At 46.8% G+C, this 16,746-nt stretch overlaps 1 protein-coding gene across 5 annotated transcripts in view; it reads right to left on the bottom strand.

The window, feature by feature from the left end:
* Positions 1–16,746, bottom strand: part of LOC120722885 (serine-rich coiled-coil domain-containing protein 2-like) — a 45,941-nt gene that overhangs the window by 15,164 nt on the left and 14,031 nt on the right. For 3 of the 5 annotated variants that reach the window (XM_040014048.1, XM_040014049.1, XM_040014047.1), the window contains exons 2-14: positions 13,814–15,042; positions 13,558–13,725; positions 13,295–13,471; positions 13,142–13,215; positions 12,041–12,214; positions 7,511–7,601; positions 4,452–4,536; positions 2,689–2,793; positions 2,276–2,390; positions 2,109–2,192; positions 1,809–1,895; positions 1,090–1,212; positions 35–140 (exon numbers count right to left, since the gene is read on the bottom strand). In XM_040014048.1, coding sequence (XP_039869982.1) covers positions 35–140; positions 1,090–1,212; positions 1,809–1,895; positions 2,109–2,192; positions 2,276–2,390; positions 2,689–2,793; positions 4,452–4,536; positions 7,511–7,601; positions 12,041–12,214; positions 13,142–13,215; positions 13,295–13,471; positions 13,558–13,725; positions 13,814–14,999 — 2,575 coding nt within the window. In that variant the 5' untranslated portion in view covers positions 15,000–15,042. The remainder of the gene's footprint in view (positions 1–34; positions 141–1,089; positions 1,213–1,808; positions 1,896–2,108; positions 2,193–2,275; positions 2,391–2,688; positions 2,794–4,451; positions 4,537–7,510; positions 7,602–12,040; positions 12,215–13,141; positions 13,216–13,294; positions 13,472–13,557; positions 13,726–13,813; positions 15,043–16,746) is intronic. The other 2 variants (XM_040014045.1, XM_040014046.1) reach the window with 1 other exon arrangement.

The raw sequence follows: 16,746 nt of genomic DNA, 5'->3' as shown, positions 1-16,746 counted from the left end.
GAGGAGCAGCGGGTTGAGGTGAGGTGTGACTCACGTTTTCTCGCGAGGTGGGAGGGGATGCTGGGCCTGGGCCTCCCCCTGTAAGGCCTGGAGCGCTGATACTGCCAGGGCGGAGAGAGGAAAGGAACAGGAGGAAAAGCCTGAGGAGACGGAGAGGAGACGGAGAGAGGAGGGACGGAAGCTGATTTACAACATTAAGACAAGAAGACGGAGAGAGACGGACAAAAGCAGGACTGGAAGGACAACAGTTCATCACGTGTCTGCATATCACAGAGCAGAAAGACAGAGGTGAGAGAGGAGGAGCCTCCATAACAAACGTTTTACAGGAAGCGGGATCTCTGAAGGTGACCAATCAGAGCCAAGAAACACAAAAACCTTCACCTGCACCACGAGAAGTTTTTTTTAATGCCTTCAACCTTTTCCTGTCTGAGCCCAGCTCACACGAGCAGAGACGCCCAGAGCTGTGACAGCTGGATGTGACCGAACAGCTGTTTGTTTCTGTCTTTGTTTAGACCTATCAGCTCTCAGACAGACACAGGCTGTGTGTGTGTGTGTGTGTGTGTGTGTGTGTGTGTGTGTGTGTGTGTGTCTGTGTCTGTGTCTGTCTGTCTGTCTGTGTCTGTGTCTGTCTGTGTGTGTGTGTCTGTGTCTGTGTCTGTCTGTGTCTGTCTGTCTGTCTGTGTCTGTCTGTCTGTGTGTGTGTGTGTCTGTGTCTGTGTGTGTGTCTGTCTGTGTCTGTGTCTGTCTGTCTGTCTGTGTCTGTGTCTGTCTGTGTGTGTGTGTCTGTGTCTGTGTCTGTCTGTGTCTGTCTGTCTGTCTGTGTCTGTCTGTCTGTGTGTGTGTGTGTCTGTGTCTGTGTGTGTGTCTGTCTGTGTGTGTCTGTCTGTCTGTGTCTGTCTGTCTGTCTGTGTGTGTGTGTCTGTCTGTCTGTGTCTGTCTGTCTGTCTGTGTGTGTCTGTCTGTGTGTGTGTGTGTCTGTGTCTGTGTGTGTGTCTGTCTGTGTGTGTCTGTCTGTCTGTGTGTGTGTGTGTGTCTGTCTGTGTGTGTGTGTGTGTGTGTGTGTGTGTGTCTGTGTGTGTGCACGCTCACCGTGCGCTCTCTCCACAGCGTCCAGCCCGCGCTCTCTCTCTCCGTCACACTCGTCTGCGTTTGTTGATCCGTCTTTGCCGTCATCTCATGGCAGCGACACCTGGTGGTCACCATGGGAACAGTCTACACACACACACACACACACACACACACACACACACACCTTATGAATACTTGGCCATCTTCGATCGTCCCACATCAGTCACACTGATCAACACAGATTCATCGATCATGTCAAAGTTTGATGATTTCATAACAAGAAACATTCAGTCAATCGCTCAAACCTGACGAACAGAAACATCAGAGCTCAGAAAGACTTAAACCTAAAAGCTTTTGTTTGATACATTATGACTAATAAACTGAAACAAAGTCTCCAGCTGCTCTGTAATGCTGAGCACTCAGTGGTGTGACAGCCGTGTACGGTCATGGATGTTTATTAAGATGCTTTAGTACCGTTGCAGTCAGAGCCTGTCGCATCAAATATATTTTTAATTTTCATTAATTTGCCAAAACAGACGACATTTAATGTCATTTTAACTTAATTAAAACATATTTTATTATCATAATATTAATTATTATTATTATTGTTTTTAAAAGGATAAATGAAATGAAAGTGAATAAAATGTAAACCCTTTGGTCGGGACAGTTCTCAGCCGCTAACCACTGATGGAAATAACGAGTTTGGATTGGCTCAGGAAGGAAGAGGGCGGGACACCCACCAGCTGCTGGGTGAGCTGTGCGATGGTTCGGTCACGGCTCCGCAGCTCCTCTCTGAGCTGCTGCACCTCCTGCAGGAGAGCCTGGACCTGCACGCACGCACACACACGCACGCACACACACGCACGCACACACACACACACGCACACACACGCACGCACACACACACGCACGCACGCACGCACACACACGCACGCACACACACACACACACAGGTGGCGGCTGAGCAGAGGCATTCTGGGAAATGCAGGAAAACATAAGAGACGATAGAAGAAGAGAAGAAAAGCCTGAAAGGCGCCGACCTGTGAGTCGGAGCTACGCGAAGAGTCGTTGGCCTCGGGACTCAGAGTGTCTGTGGTCAGAGTGTCGTCATCGCCGTCGTCCTCCTGATCACAAACAACAACAACAAACAGTAAACAAGCCGATGTTACAGATGAAAGCTGGACCAGTACACCAGCCCACAGCTCACCTGCAGCAGTAACCTCTGCAGGTACTCCAGCTGACACCTGACAGCCGAGCAGTCTTCAGCCAGCTCCTCCACATCCAGACCCAGACTGGGAGTACCAGGAGACGGGGAGGTGGAGCTAAGGGGAGGGGGGAGGTCAGAGGTCACACACGTCTGCCCACAAATATCAGAGCCTATGCTGAACTCTGAACGCACCTCAGAGGTTTACACATGCAAAAAACACTTTTTCACACATTTCATTTTCGGCAGAGGATACACGAGAGAGCCAATCACGTTTCAGGGCTAGCTCAGGCCCCGCCTCAGGACATGCTACATGAGGCCAGGTTCATCATCAGATAACTAAGAAAACATGCTGCTGAAGCTACAGACGGGAACTTTGAGGTTTGAGGACAGAAACTGAGGATGTGCTGAATCACCTCGTAGGAGGACAGAGGTCCAGGACGAGCTCGCCGTCCCTGTTTGAGTCCGTCCTCTTATTCCCAGGATCCTCGGTGAGCTTGTAGCTCTGAAAATCGCTGAGGCTAGAGGAGAAAGACAAACGATGCACGAGGTTTAGTGATGATCGTCAGAACATTACAGCAGACACAGTTTGTCCCATCATGGCTGTATGAACAGTGTAGAGCAGGGGTCTCAAACTCGTGGCCCGCGGGCCATTTGCGGCCCACGTCACCTCTACTTGCGGCCCGCATATAGATGTGAAGAAATACTTTTTAAAAACTATTCCACGAAAAATGATTTAATACAACAGCAGAGTGTTACAGGCATGGCCCTTTAAGACTGTAGCCTCATGGGTGGTGTAGTCCGTGCTGCAGGGAGAACATGTGGGACCGCCCCTCCCGCTGTGTGAGAGCGTGAGGGAGGGAGAAGGAACGTTGAAAAGTGCGAGCTGTCACCGAGCAGAAACGGGAGCTGGAAGCATGTAAATATAATAATAAGCACTGCAGCCAAACAGAGAGCCTGACGAGCCCAGCTATAAGTAAGCTGTTAAGACTCGACTGTACGCTGTGTTCGTGTTTTCCTCCGAAACAAAGTTCTACTGGAGCAGCCTTTCAACGCCTCTCTCTGTCTCTCGCTAGCAAAGCTGACCCAGACAGTAAAGCTAGTTCCCGGCTACGAGCCCGACACGAACCCAAAGTATTAGCCAGAGTTTCCTTACCGCGGTTGGGAGCCGCGGACCTGGCCGAGGTAACGAGAGAGTGCAAACATGCTGAGGGCTGTGTTAGTTCAGCGACAGATTTATTTGGAAAGAAAACAATTTTCACTTGCAGTCAAAAACTCATGTGTACGCTTATACCTGCATTTTTATTTTGTTAAATACAAACATAATTGTAGCAAAAGTGCTGCCACGTGTCTGACCAGAAAGAGCTGTTTATTTGGTAGTTCAGTGAAACTACTGTACCACACTGTGCTATACTGCTGAGTGACTGTCTGCTGCTCATCAAATACATTTCATTGCAATGTTGACCCTGTGCTAGCTTGCAAACGACAAATGAAACTGAAAAGCTTCAGATAGTTAAGAGTGAGAAAAAAAAATTGTGTTCATGTTTGCAATTTTGTCTTGTTACACAATATTTGGAATTAAATAAAAAACAAAACACTACATTTTAGGAAATAATGGGTGTTTTTTTGTACTACTTGGACACTAAAGTGGCCTCCAATGAGATGACGGTGCCAGAAGTGGCCGGCGGCCTGGTGTAGAGCATTTCTCTGCAGCACACTTTAGCTTGCTCCAGGTGTGCACCGAGCAGGCCGAGCTTCTCAGTTTTCTAATGAGACGATTTATTAGACACACAAACGGCTGTAAGCGATAATCCATTTGTTCAATCTGTGACATTTTCCTCACAGTCAACATCGATCTCGACCTCTAAATGACCCGCTCTGACCCCGAGCCCTCAGCGTGGACAGTCCTTTTCTCTCACCAACAATAACAACGTAATCAGGCTGATACTGATAATCTCAGTACTTCTATGGGTTAAATCTTTTGTGCCCCAGGGCATCATTTCCATTTAAAACAACTATTAAATCCACTAAAAGTTGTGTTTAAATGACGAGAAATTAAAAGAAAAGACTAAAATAATCAGAATTTACAAATATCAAAAACAATGAGGTACACAGACACAAAAAAACCCTTACATAAAATCAAATAAATTGAGCTGATAGACAAACGAGCTCCGCTCACCCTTCGTTGTCGTTGTGGACGTCCTGCGTCCCCCAGCAGAGCTGCCTCTTCCTCCACTGAGCCATGTGGGACAGCCCGTCTCCGTCTGCAGCCGAAAAATCAAACAAGAGTCAACACTGACCGGAGACGCGGCGCTGTGGTCACCGCTGAAGCTTTTGAGCCCTGCACAGATCCTGCTGCTCGCACTGACGCGACGTGCAGATCACCATGACAACCAGTAAGGATTTAACTCCAAACAGAGGATGATTGTTTTTGTAGGGCATCCTGAAAGCTTGCATCACTCTGGTTCCCTTTACAATACTTTTTAAATGACGCCAGCACTAAGCCCCGCCCCCAGCATGATGATCCCAAGTGTCCAGCAGCTGTTAGCAAACTGGTCTCTGAGAAAACCTTCAGTCAGTTAAACTGGTGAACCCTAACCCCCTAACCCTAAGTCTAAACTACACATCTGAGTTCACTTTGCAGTCTCAGCTGATTTTGTTGTCTTGCTGTTAGCATCTTTTGGCTAAGCTGTATTTTGGCTAAACCACAGCCCCGCAGGCCGAGGGGGAGGTGTGGCAGCAATTTTTCACACCAGCCTATTAATCAACCAAAGACCCAGACAGACTTTTAATTCATTTGAAAGCCTGATGCTGAGCCTCGTCCACCCCAGCTGTGAAACTCAGAAACCAGTCTTACTTGTTATCATCTATCATCCACCTGGGCCTTACACAGAGTTTCTGTCTGATTTCTCAGACTTTTTATCTGATTTAGTTCTCAGCTCAGATAAAATAATTATTGTGGGTGATTTTAACATCCATGTAGATGCTAAAAATGACAGCCTCAACATGGCATTTAATCTGTTATTAGACTCAATTGGCTTCTCTCAAACTGTAAAAGAACCCACCCACCACTTTAATCACACTCTAGATCTTGTTTTAACATATGGCATAGAAACTGAACATTTAACAGTGTTTCCTGAAAACCCTCTCCTGTCTGATCATTTCCTGATAACATTTACATTTACAATAATTGATTACACAGCGGTGGAGAGTAGACTTTATCACAGTAGATGTCTTTCTGAAAGTGCTGTAACTAAGTTTAAGAATATGATCCACCCACTGTTATCATCTTCAATGCCCTGTACCAACATAGAGTAGAGCAGCTATTATTATTAGCTATACTAATGCTTCGATCTTAAATAGGATCAACCTATCTATAATAATCGGCTATGTTAAACCTTTACTCAAAAAGCATCCCTAGACCCAGCAGTCTTAGCTAATTATAGGCCAATCTCCAACCTTCCTTTATATCAAACATCCTTGAAAGAGTAGTTGTCAAACAGCTAACAGATCATCTGCAGAGGCTTATTTGAAGAGTTTCAGTCAGGTTTCAGAGCTCATCACAGCACAGAAACAGCTTTAGTGAAGGTTACAAATGATCTTCTTATGGCCTCTGACAGTGGACTCATCTCTGTGCTTGTCCTGCTAGACCTCAGTGCAGCGTTCGATACTGTCGACCATAATATCCTATTAGAGCGATTAGAACATGCTGTAGGTATTACAGGTACTGCACTGCAGTGGTTTGTATCATATCTATCTAATAGACTCCAGTTTGTGCATGTAAATGGAGAGTCCTCTTCACACACTGAGGTTAATTATGGAGTTCCACAGGGTTCAGTGCTAGGACCAATTCTGTTTACATTATACGTGCTTCCCTTAGGCAGCATCATTAGAAGACATAGCATACATTTACACTGCTATGCAGATGACACCCAGCTCTATCTGTCCATGAAGCCAGATAACACACACCAATGAGTTAAACTGCAGGAATGTCTTAAAGACATAAAGACCTGGATGGCTGCTAACTTTCTGCTTCTTAATTCAGATCAAACTGAGGTTATTGTACTCGGCCCTGAAAGTCTTAGAAATATGGTATCTAAGCAGATTCTTACTCTGGATGGCATTACCTTGGCCTCCAGTAACGCTGTGAGGAACCTTGGAGTCATGTTTGACCAGGACATGTCCTTCAATGCACATATTAAACAAATATGTCAGACTGCGTTCTTCCATTTGTGCAACATCTCTAAAGTTAGAAATATCCTGTCTCAGAGTGACGCTGAAAAACTAGTTCATGCATTTATTACTTCCAGGCTGGACGACTGTAATTCATTATTATCAGGAAGTCCTAAAAACTCCCTGAAAAGCCTTCAGCTAATCCAAAATGCTGCAGCAAGAGTCCTGATAGGGACTAGAAAGAGAGCAGATTTCTCCTGTTTTGGCTTCCTGTTAAATCCAGAATTCAAAATCCTGCTCCTCATATACAAGGTCTTAAATAATCAGGCCCCATCTTATCTTAATGACCTTGTAGTACCATATCACCCTATTAGAGCACTTCGCTCTCGCTCTGCAGGTCTACTTGTTGTTCCTAGAGTATTTAAAAGTAGAATGGGAGGCAGAGCCTTCAGTTTTCAGGCCCCTCTTCTGTGGAACCAGCTTCCAGTTTGGATTCAGGAGACAGACACTATCTCTACTTTCAAGATGAGGCTTCAAACTTTCCTTTTTGCTAAAGCATATAGTTAGGGCTGGACCAGGTGACCCTGAATCCTCCCTTAGTTATGCTGCAATAGACGTAGGCTGCCGGGGATTCCCATGATGCACTGGGTGTTTCTTCTTCACTCACTATGTGTTAACAGACCTCTCTGCACTGAATCATATCTGTTATTAATCTCTGTCTCTCTTCCACAGCATGTCTTTATCCTGTCTTCCTTCTCTCACCCCAACCAATCACAGCCAATGGCCCCGCCCCTCCCTGAGCCTGGTTCTGCAGGAGGTTTCTTCCTGTTAAAAGGGAGTTTTTCCTTCCCACTGTCACCAAAGTGCTGCTCATAGAGGGTCATATGATTGTTGGGTTTTTCTCTGTATGTATTATTGTAGCGTCTACCTTACAATATAAAGCACCTTGAGGTGACCTTTGATGTGATTTGGCGCTGTATGAATAAAATTTAACTTTACGTCCTTACTGGGATCCATCATTTCACTTTACAGGTATCAGTGATATCTGCACATGTTCAGACGTACCGCTGTGCAGAGAGCCATCCTCTGGGAAGTCTGCGTCCAGCATGAGATCATCATCAGCCAGATCGCACGAGTCCAGGTTGTTCAGGATGTCCTGAAAGACAGCGTACGACAGAGACACGCGGTCTTTAATAAGCCGACTCCAAGAAAACACACCGGGCTAAATTCAATGAGCAGAAAATGTTTCAGGAACTTCTAACGTCAGCGTTCAGACAGCGAACAAGAGCATCCAGAGCTGGAAATACAAATGCTCCTTTCCACGGAGCACCACACAGGAAAGATGAGAGTACGGATCCACTCAGTGAAGTGTTGTTTAGGTCCAAACCTATCCCGACTGAACAGTTGCAGCTTCCTGTCCTTTATTTTGGAAAAGAAACATTAAAAGGAGATAAAGACAGAACACCGAGACGTCTCCGTTTTCTTATCTTGTAAATAAAGAAAACACGTTTTTGGAAATCTGGACCCTGCTTCCCTGATTTCCTTTCCTCAAACCCAAACTCAGCAGATTTTGCTGTTAGTGTGAACATCAGCTGATAAAATCTGATACAAGCACGACTCACTGAGCGAGCGGCTTTCACATCATTGGGTCACCTGTTACTGCAGCTGGTTAACGACAACAACACGACCACTCACAAATCCACGCAGCTCCAAAGCTAAAGAGTTTCATGCAGCTTTAAAATGTATTTAATAAAAACTTTTATTAGCAGAGCCATGAGGAAGAAACGGTGCATCACTTTAAAACAAAGAAACGTTCCTGTCTGACTGCTGTCAGAGCTCTGAGGATAAATATCTATAACTAATCAATCATATCTATCAGTTAAACCTGAACAGTAGGTTTTACCTTGTATTGTGTAACATGTCAACAGGACATCTGCAGGCTACAGGTTAAGGATCAGCTTTGAGCTCCGTTCATTTACAGAAAGACACATGCTGACCGTGTTTTCAAAGTTATTCTGAAAAAATAAACGAGCGTCATCAGAAAACAGCAGCAGATGATCCTTCTATCATCCAGGACAGCGGTCGGAAAACTTGATAGTATCTCGATATTTGTGCGTTAGAGGAAAAAGAACATTTATTGAATAATTCTCTATTTGATTCTAGTTTTGCACAAGGTGATCAGACAAAGAGCCGTGCTGCACAGACCGCCGACCTCAAAGAAACACAAAGACCAAAGAAAAAAATTCAACAGCAATTTAACGAAGCAGCTGGCAGGAGGCACAGACCGTCCACTCGTCGTCAGCAGGTCTTTTGTGCTTGCTGATCAGCTCTGAGTTCTTCTGTCTGTGCAAGAGTTCGAAGGCTGCTTCATGCAGAAGCATCTGCCTGCATGTGCTCAGCATTCCCGATGAGCCACATGCAGTTAGCCTGTAGCTACAACACAGAGGCTCCTCCAGCCACCATGAAGATGATCTGCAGCGATAACCACAGCAAAAGTTACAGGACTCGTTTTTAGTCAAACGGCTTCAAACTGTGTCAGAGGTGAACACTCGCCAGCACTAATGTCGTAACAGAGTTAAAGTTTTTCACAAGCAAACATCAAAATTCATCCTTGAAGAAAACGAAGAGTCCAAGTTTACCTACGGTTTGTTTTTCTGCCTCGAAAAGCTCAGTCACACCTGAGCGACCCGAGAGGAAAATAACACACACGCACACACACACACACACACGCACACACGCACACACACACACACACACACACAGGTGGCTGAGAGCAGTCATCCACATCAACGCACCGCCTCCTAATCTCCTCCTGCTCCCTCATCTCTTTGCTCCTCTTTGTCATCTTCACCTCTTCCTCTCCTACTTCCATCCTGTCACTTCACCTCCCTCCTCTTGCCCTTCTTCCCTTCTTTTCTCTTCCTTTTCCTTCTCTCTCATTCTTCTGCCCACATCATTCACAAAAACACGTATCAACAAGAAACTAAATCACTGATTTAGACTTCAGGATATTTCATAGAGCTGTGAGCACAGAAGCTAAAGTAACGTCATTAAACGCTACTTTAGCGCTAACCGAGTCCATGACAGGAGAACACAACACAACATTATAGTATGTACTGATTTTATAATCAATAAATCATGAGAAGGTTCAACCTAAAGCTGTAATAACGAGCACTGCCCTCTACAGGAGGAAACAGGAAGAACATGAAGAAGATGCCCTCTGACATCACAGTGACATCAAAAGGCCGACGTCAGCATGTTGTAATAAAAACATCATAAAACTGAAACACGTTGCTGAGCTCTCTGCTTGCTCTCGTTTCCGTATTAATCCAGCCTAAACAGGAAGCAACTTCTTATCTGCCAATCCTGTTTATGGCTTTTATTGTGGAATAAAAAGTGGTTAAAAATGTTAACATGGTCTTTGGTCAGTGGTTGTTGATCAATGGTCATGAGAATTTGCATAATTAAGATGAAGGAACTGCCCTCCCAGCCCGTTGTTCCTTCAGTGGGCTGGTTTCAGTCATTATGCAAATGTCCTGTTTCTAAGATTGAAACCTGCAGTCAGCTGAGACTGAAGACGTCACCTGATGATGATGAAACGTTTCTCCCACAAAACGCTGCGTCCAGATGAACAGAATCAACTTTTGGAGAGTTAAAAATTTTAGTTTTGTTTCATAACATTTCTTAAACTCTCCTCGTGCCACGCCCCCCTCTGATCATCGTTACTCCTCCTCCTTTTCTGTCCTCGCTCCGGTCGCTGAACTGATGAAAACACAGAAACCTCGTCGTTGTCCTGACCCGTCTGTTAAAACAAACAGAGCAAAGCTTTCCCCTGAGACAACACTGACCCCTGGTGGTCGGGTCAAACATTTCTAATGATAATTTCAGTTTCACATCCACCAACAAACAGAAGACAATCAGGTTAAAGCTTGAAGACGAGAAAGGCTTGAGCCATCAGTCCAGAGCTCGTTAATGTCCTCACATCATTAAGACCCTCAGCTCACTGCGATCAATCACTCGTTAGGCCCACAGCTCATTAACGCAGAGGGCACATTGAGACGGGAGCTCGTTAACAGCCTCTCAGCATCATTCAGGATGGAGATTAACTCTACTCAACAGGACAGAGCGTACATGAAGCCACGGCTCGAAGCAGTTTAACACATCTGAATCCCTTTGACTGTTAGCCTTCAGCTTTGTGTAACACCACCCAGATGCTCACTTCATGTCTGATAAGAAGACAGAAACATTAGTCGTTTATGGCAGCTGTAGCTCCCAGTAAACACTCTGATGCTAACGAAGTGCGATTTATTAACCTGCAACAAGCAGAATGGCGGGTGGCGTTTAAGCCGCACAGATACAGGATGTTTAAACTGATTTCCTGTTTCCTGTGCCAGTTTATTTATTTATTTCAGCTGGTTGTTGTGTTTTCATCAGGGAGGTTGCAGAGTGCCCTCTGGTGGACAAATTATGCAACATCCACACTGATAACATGGTCGAACGGTGTTTTTATCCACGTTATAAGGTTTCATTTATTGGCTGTTATACAAGCTGACACCGACACGTGTAACCATTACGGGTCATAATACCGATAAACCAGTCGGACTTTAGCAGAGATGCTCTTAAAACTGGAAAACCGTGAGAAGAATGGGAGCTTCCAGCTTCTCTCATCATCTCATGAACATCAGTGTCTGTAAAGTTTCAGTGACACTGGAAGCTGGAGACAAACTTTACTGAATAAATGTCTGATATTGTTCAAAAATAGAAAGGATGCACGAGGAAGGTCAAGAGAGAGACATGCTGAACACTGAACGTATCACTAAGGAGTAAAAATTTAACTCCTGACCACAAATACAGAAACCACAGCTGGATTTAAGGGAGTATAAACAGTGAGGGAACCTTTAACATCCCTTCAACTGTAGAAGAAGAATCAGAAGAAGAAGAAGAAGAAAGGTGGAGTGAGGACGAGACTAAAGAGGAGTACAAAGAATAAAAGGAACAACAACAACATGATGTAATGAAGAAGTAAAGAGAAATTATAGAAGAGAAATGAAGAAAGGGCAGAACAAGAAGAAGAACAGGACATCTGATCTGCCGTGAGTGTAACTCACAGAGTGGACACAAGAGGGAGCCAGAGGACTTCCTGCAGACTTGGATGAGCTGAAACGTGACACCAGCGTTCATCGTGAGATTAAAAATGTCTGATTTTCAGTTTGATAAATGAAACTGTGGGTTAAACATGAACTCTGACTAAACTTTGGACATTTCAAATCAATGAAATCAAAACATAAGATCAGTCTGAGTGAAGCTGTTTTTTGAGCTCCCCTGAGAGGCCTCGAGCTCAGACTTTAAAAAACTTTGTGCTAATCTGACACGTGACTCCATCACGATGAAGCGTCTCCATTGTGCCGTCTCTGTGGAAGCAAACCTCAGCCGCTGCTTTCTGAATGAAGCGGAGCAGCACAGCAGACGCCTCCTGAATGTTAAACGCTCCTCTTTGTCATTTCTCTGCTGCGCTGCCACGAAATCATCCAAACTACAAACCAGCCTGGAGGAAGGTTGGGGGCAAATGTGTGTGAGCTGCAGGTTTGTCCTTACGATGCTGTTGAGGTCGGAGTCGAAGCTCCCGATGTGGTGGGTGGTGTTGCTGCTGGTGTGAATGGACGCGGTTGTGGCGACGCCCCCCAGGGGCTCCAGACCCTCCTCGTCCCACATGTAGGTGCCCCCGGACCCGCAGCTGTCGGAGGGGGACAGGTCCAGGGACGAGCCGCCCTGCAGAGGGGACGGACATGTTTGATTCAGACCACGTGGAGTTTTTCAGCTTTTATTAAACGTTCATGACCTGAGAGCAGGACAGACGTCCTCCTCTGTCTTTCCCAACAGCGTCCTGCCTAGCCTGGCTTTCAGGGACAGAAACCACGTCTACACCCTGCCTGTTAACTGTCCACGTGTGGGGCTGCTTTCACCTGCTGCAGCTGAGCTGTGGTCAGGTCAAAGTATGACTCAAAGATTATGTCATGTTTCTGGAAATGGGTTTAAGGTCTGACAAATGGAAGAAACTGTGACAATTTAAGAGGCTAAATATCTGAAGTGGGTCTATGAGGTGAGGCTGAAGGCAGGGTGAGGCCAAGCAGCATCCTCCTGTGCTGATATCAAAGCCTGCAGTTCCTCTAATGTCCACTAGAGGCTGACTCAGTGTTAAAGCTCTACAGCAGAAACAAACATGCTGACAGCCTCATACAGAAACTCTTCATATCAACTGTTTTCACAACTCACCTTTTTAAACTGTTTTAAGGCTTAAAGTCTGCATTATTAGGGGCGTGGCCTCTTTGACTGACAGGTGAATGGTGACACAGGCGGCTGTAGCTGCTAGCTGTCTGCTAGCTTCACCTCAGCTAACCGGAGTCCCTGAACTGGACCTCCGGACTGTGTTTGTGCTGTTAGACTATTTTTTCATACAAATGAAGCAGCCTACTGGCTTTTATTGATTTCTCTAATTAAAAAACAAAATCTGGGAAATGTAACAGGAAGTGTTGGCCCAAAACTACAAGGAATATGGCCGCTAGCACAGGCTAAGCCACAGCATTAGCCGATAGGTTGGCAGACTGTGGTTTTATAAAGAGAGCTGCTGCTGTGGGCACTGATAGCTCCTTCTGATTGGTGGATAGAAAGTTCTTTGTATGGGTTTAATGGCGCTACCTGCTCGTGGTAGTCCGGCTGACTGGACCGTCTCCGGCGGGAGAGTCGGGTCAGCTGATGGTCTCCTCGTTCACCTGAACACAAGCAGGATTATTTTTTTAAGCAGTCGTCTCGACACCTTTTCTCCTCCCTCCTGCTCCTCATAAAACTCACCTGTGAGTCTCACGCTGCTCCAGTCGATACCATCATCCAGAAAACACAGCCCGGTCGCCTTGGTGACACAATTAGCGACCACCTTGTCGTCATCAAACCTGGCGCACGATTGGTCGAGCCCGGAGTCGTCTTCCTCGTTTTTGGAGGAGAGCAGCAGGATGCCGACGCCTCCGTTTCCTGCAAACAGCAGACAAGCGTCGCCGTGAAGTCGGATATTATTCTAATTTACTGACATCTGTATAAAATAAGAAATCTGATCTCACCGAGGTTGTCAAAGTCGTCCATGTACTCCTGACTGGTGTCGTTTCTATCCAGAGAGGAGGTGGAAGACAGGGACATGTCCTCCAGCGTCTCCCCTAAAATCGACACCTCTCCCTGGGATGCAGGCTCTGCCGGCAGCTCCTCTGCGTCCGGAGCCTCTGGAGTGTTTTCTGGAGGAGGACGAGCAGCTGTTAGAGAGAAACTACGAACAGACAAAAATAAAACGCTGTGGGTAAAATAAAGAGTTAAAAGCTGAACCTGGGCTGTTTTCTGTCGTCGAAGGCGTCTCTACAGAGTCCTTCCGTCTGCTCAGTCCTTGGTCGTCTACACACTGATTGGCCGTCGTCGCTCGCAGTGGGCGGGACTGCTTGATGAGTGTTGGGCGTGACATCTTGTAGCTGATGCCACTGGGCCTGGAGGTGGGGCCCAGGCTGGGTAGGAGGGGTTTCTTTAAGGCAGATGGAGGCAGGAGGGAGGGGACCCCCGACCTCGCTGAAGCAGCAGAACCAACACTGGCTCCGCCTCTACCTGCCTGGCTGCTAACAGGTGGTTTCAGCAGGCTGCCTTTAGGTGGAGCCCTGCTGGTGGAGGGGGACTGAGGGAGGGACGAGGAGGAGGCGGAGGAAGGAGTGAGGGTGGGGGAGGGCTGCCGTCGGACCTGGGTGAGGCTCCGTGAGCGAAAGCGATCGTCTTCAGTGAGCCGGACGGAGACAGCGGAGCCGAGGCTGTCGCTGGAGTACGAGCGGTTGGCTGGAGTCTTCTTCTGGAACGGGGAACCAGCTCGAGATCCAGGACCAGAACCGCCGGCACGAGAGAGGAAACTCTGAGGCCGTCTCAGAGAGCTGCTGGGTCCGGGCCGCGGTTTGGACCCCGAAACGCCGTTCAGGGCGTGTTTGGCGCCGTTGGTCGGCCCTGATGGACTCAGTTTGTTGGATCTGATTTTGGAAGCAGGAAGCGTGCTGGGGCTGGACTGTGGAGACGGCGATGATGATGATGGCACAGGCAGGCCAAAGCCACGCCCCTTTTCCACAGAGGCTGCTTTTTTGGCGTCACGCTGGGAGTAAAACTGCTGGACGCTGCTGCGATTCCACCCGCCCTTCCCCCGGCTCCACGCCCTCTCCCCATCACCGCCGCCGTCCACCATCAATTCATTTTCTCTCCTCAATTTCACAGAAATCGAACTCGGCACTCGGATAAATCCATTCTGTTTAGCCGAGGACGGGGGCGCCGTTAGGGCGCCGTTGCCCCCTGATGGTCCAGGGTGGTGGTAGAACCCGTTGGTGAGGCGGGTGCCGGCGCTGGCAGCAGCAGCAGCAGCAGCGCTGGTGCTGACAGCGGCGGTGGCGGCGGGAGCCGTCTGAGATCTGGGCCGAGAACCAAACTTGGGCAACCTAGAGACCATGGTGGGCATGGCGGGAGGGTCGACGAGATGAGGGGCTGACATCAAACCCCGCCCACTTCACCATGGAGACACAGAGTCAGAGGATCTGGACAGAAGACAGGAAAAGATGATGTTAAAGGTCACGACCTCAGAAAGGTCAACTGTTCTGAAAACTATTCTTCTAAAACTCTAAGTGATGAAATTTGATTAAATTAAAAAATGTTTTAAATTGTTTTCCAAAGAAAAACAAAAAAGACAAATTTCAGCAGCAAAGTTTGGACATGTGGAGTCAAACGAGTCCTGCGAGGTTCCCTCGGTTAGCTTCACGTGCACTTTGCAGCTTAGTCTGTGTGACACTTGTGTTTCAGTGCAGACCGACAGGCTGCAGGTGGAGCTTTGTTATCACGCAAAGCAAGAACCAGTCCAGAGAACGCTTCCATTTAGAGCTACGAAGGACCTTTACTGGAAAACCTTTCAAACGCCCGTTTGCTGCGGTTTCTCTGAACCACAACAAAGCAGCTCTCAGCGCAGCGTCTGCAGGCGCTCCTCACTGAGCAGAGCTGCAGGATCAGGACAAAGCTGCAGCAGCCTGGGACACTTTGGTGAGCTCACTGGTATAAAAAAAAGCCTGGTAGCCCACAGTGGGTGATCACATGATCCCTCTGATGGTAAAGGAAAGCCCGCCTCCATGAGGTCACCATATTCAGTTTACCATAAAGAGCAAACTTTTCTCCTGGTTTAAAGAAAGTTTCTGAGGAAGAATCACTACAGAAGGTTCAGGGATTGAACTTTACAGGCTCGAGTGACACTGTGGAGCTGTGCTGTGGAACTTTATTCATAAAGCACATTTAATAACAACAAAATGTTGGCCAAAGTGCTGTACAAATATTTAAAAAAGTAAAAAATTACACAGTAAGAAATAAGATCAATAACAAACACGTGGAAACAGATGACTGGGTGGATAGATGGGTAACTCATGCGGTGCTGAAAGAGTAAAAATGTGTTTTAAGATACTGGAACTGTGCTGTGGCACAGCAGAGCTTTCAGACACCCTGATTACAGACTGCAGGTTTGAACGGCAACGTTACAGGAAGAAGCCTCCGAGCCTCGATGTGGGTTCAGTCCTGATGGAGGTGAGATGGACGCATGTTTACTCCAAACGTGTATTTTTAGCCTTCCCGCCCCCCCTCCTGGCCCCCGCTGAGCCCACAGATATGTTGGTATTCATAACACCAACCGTTCCCTCTGACTCTCCAGAAACAGTCGCTGAAAGTGGTCGTCTGAGTTTCTGCTGGTCGCGCTGCTCCACAGCAGCTACGTGATAGGCTGCTTTTATAGCATTAGCATTGTTAGCTTGACATGACACCATCTGTGACGCGCGTGCAGAAACACGGAGCTGCACGTGTGTCGTGCACTGACAGCGTGAAGATAAACCAGCGTCCAAAACTTGTTTTTTGCAAACAATTCAGTTTCTGAAATCTGCAGAGCTCAGTTTGTGATCCTTATTTTTTAATATGTTTCCACCTGCGAGGCTCGCTGTGTTATAAATAAAAGCTATTGTGTGTTTTTTTCAAACAAAGTGAAAAATGGATTTAACTGTAGATACGTGTTAGTGCTGCAGGACTGTTTAAATGAACAACTCCTTGTTGTGTTTTCATTCCTGTTTTGAGGCCATAAACTGTTATTACTGTCGGTCACCTGCAGTACCTTCTCGGCCCATCAGGGGTCCCCAGCCTACACTTTGGGATTAGTCCTTGATGTGATTCCGACTCTCTGAATAAACGTGGATAGAACAATAAACCAGCTAAGT

This window comes from Simochromis diagramma, unplaced genomic scaffold, assembly GCF_900408965.1.
Source record: "Simochromis diagramma unplaced genomic scaffold, fSimDia1.1 OVJJ01000669.1, whole genome shotgun sequence".
Lineage (NCBI taxonomy): Eukaryota > Metazoa > Chordata > Actinopteri > Cichliformes > Cichlidae > Simochromis > Simochromis diagramma.
This window is presented reverse-complemented; position numbering and strand designations above follow the sequence as displayed.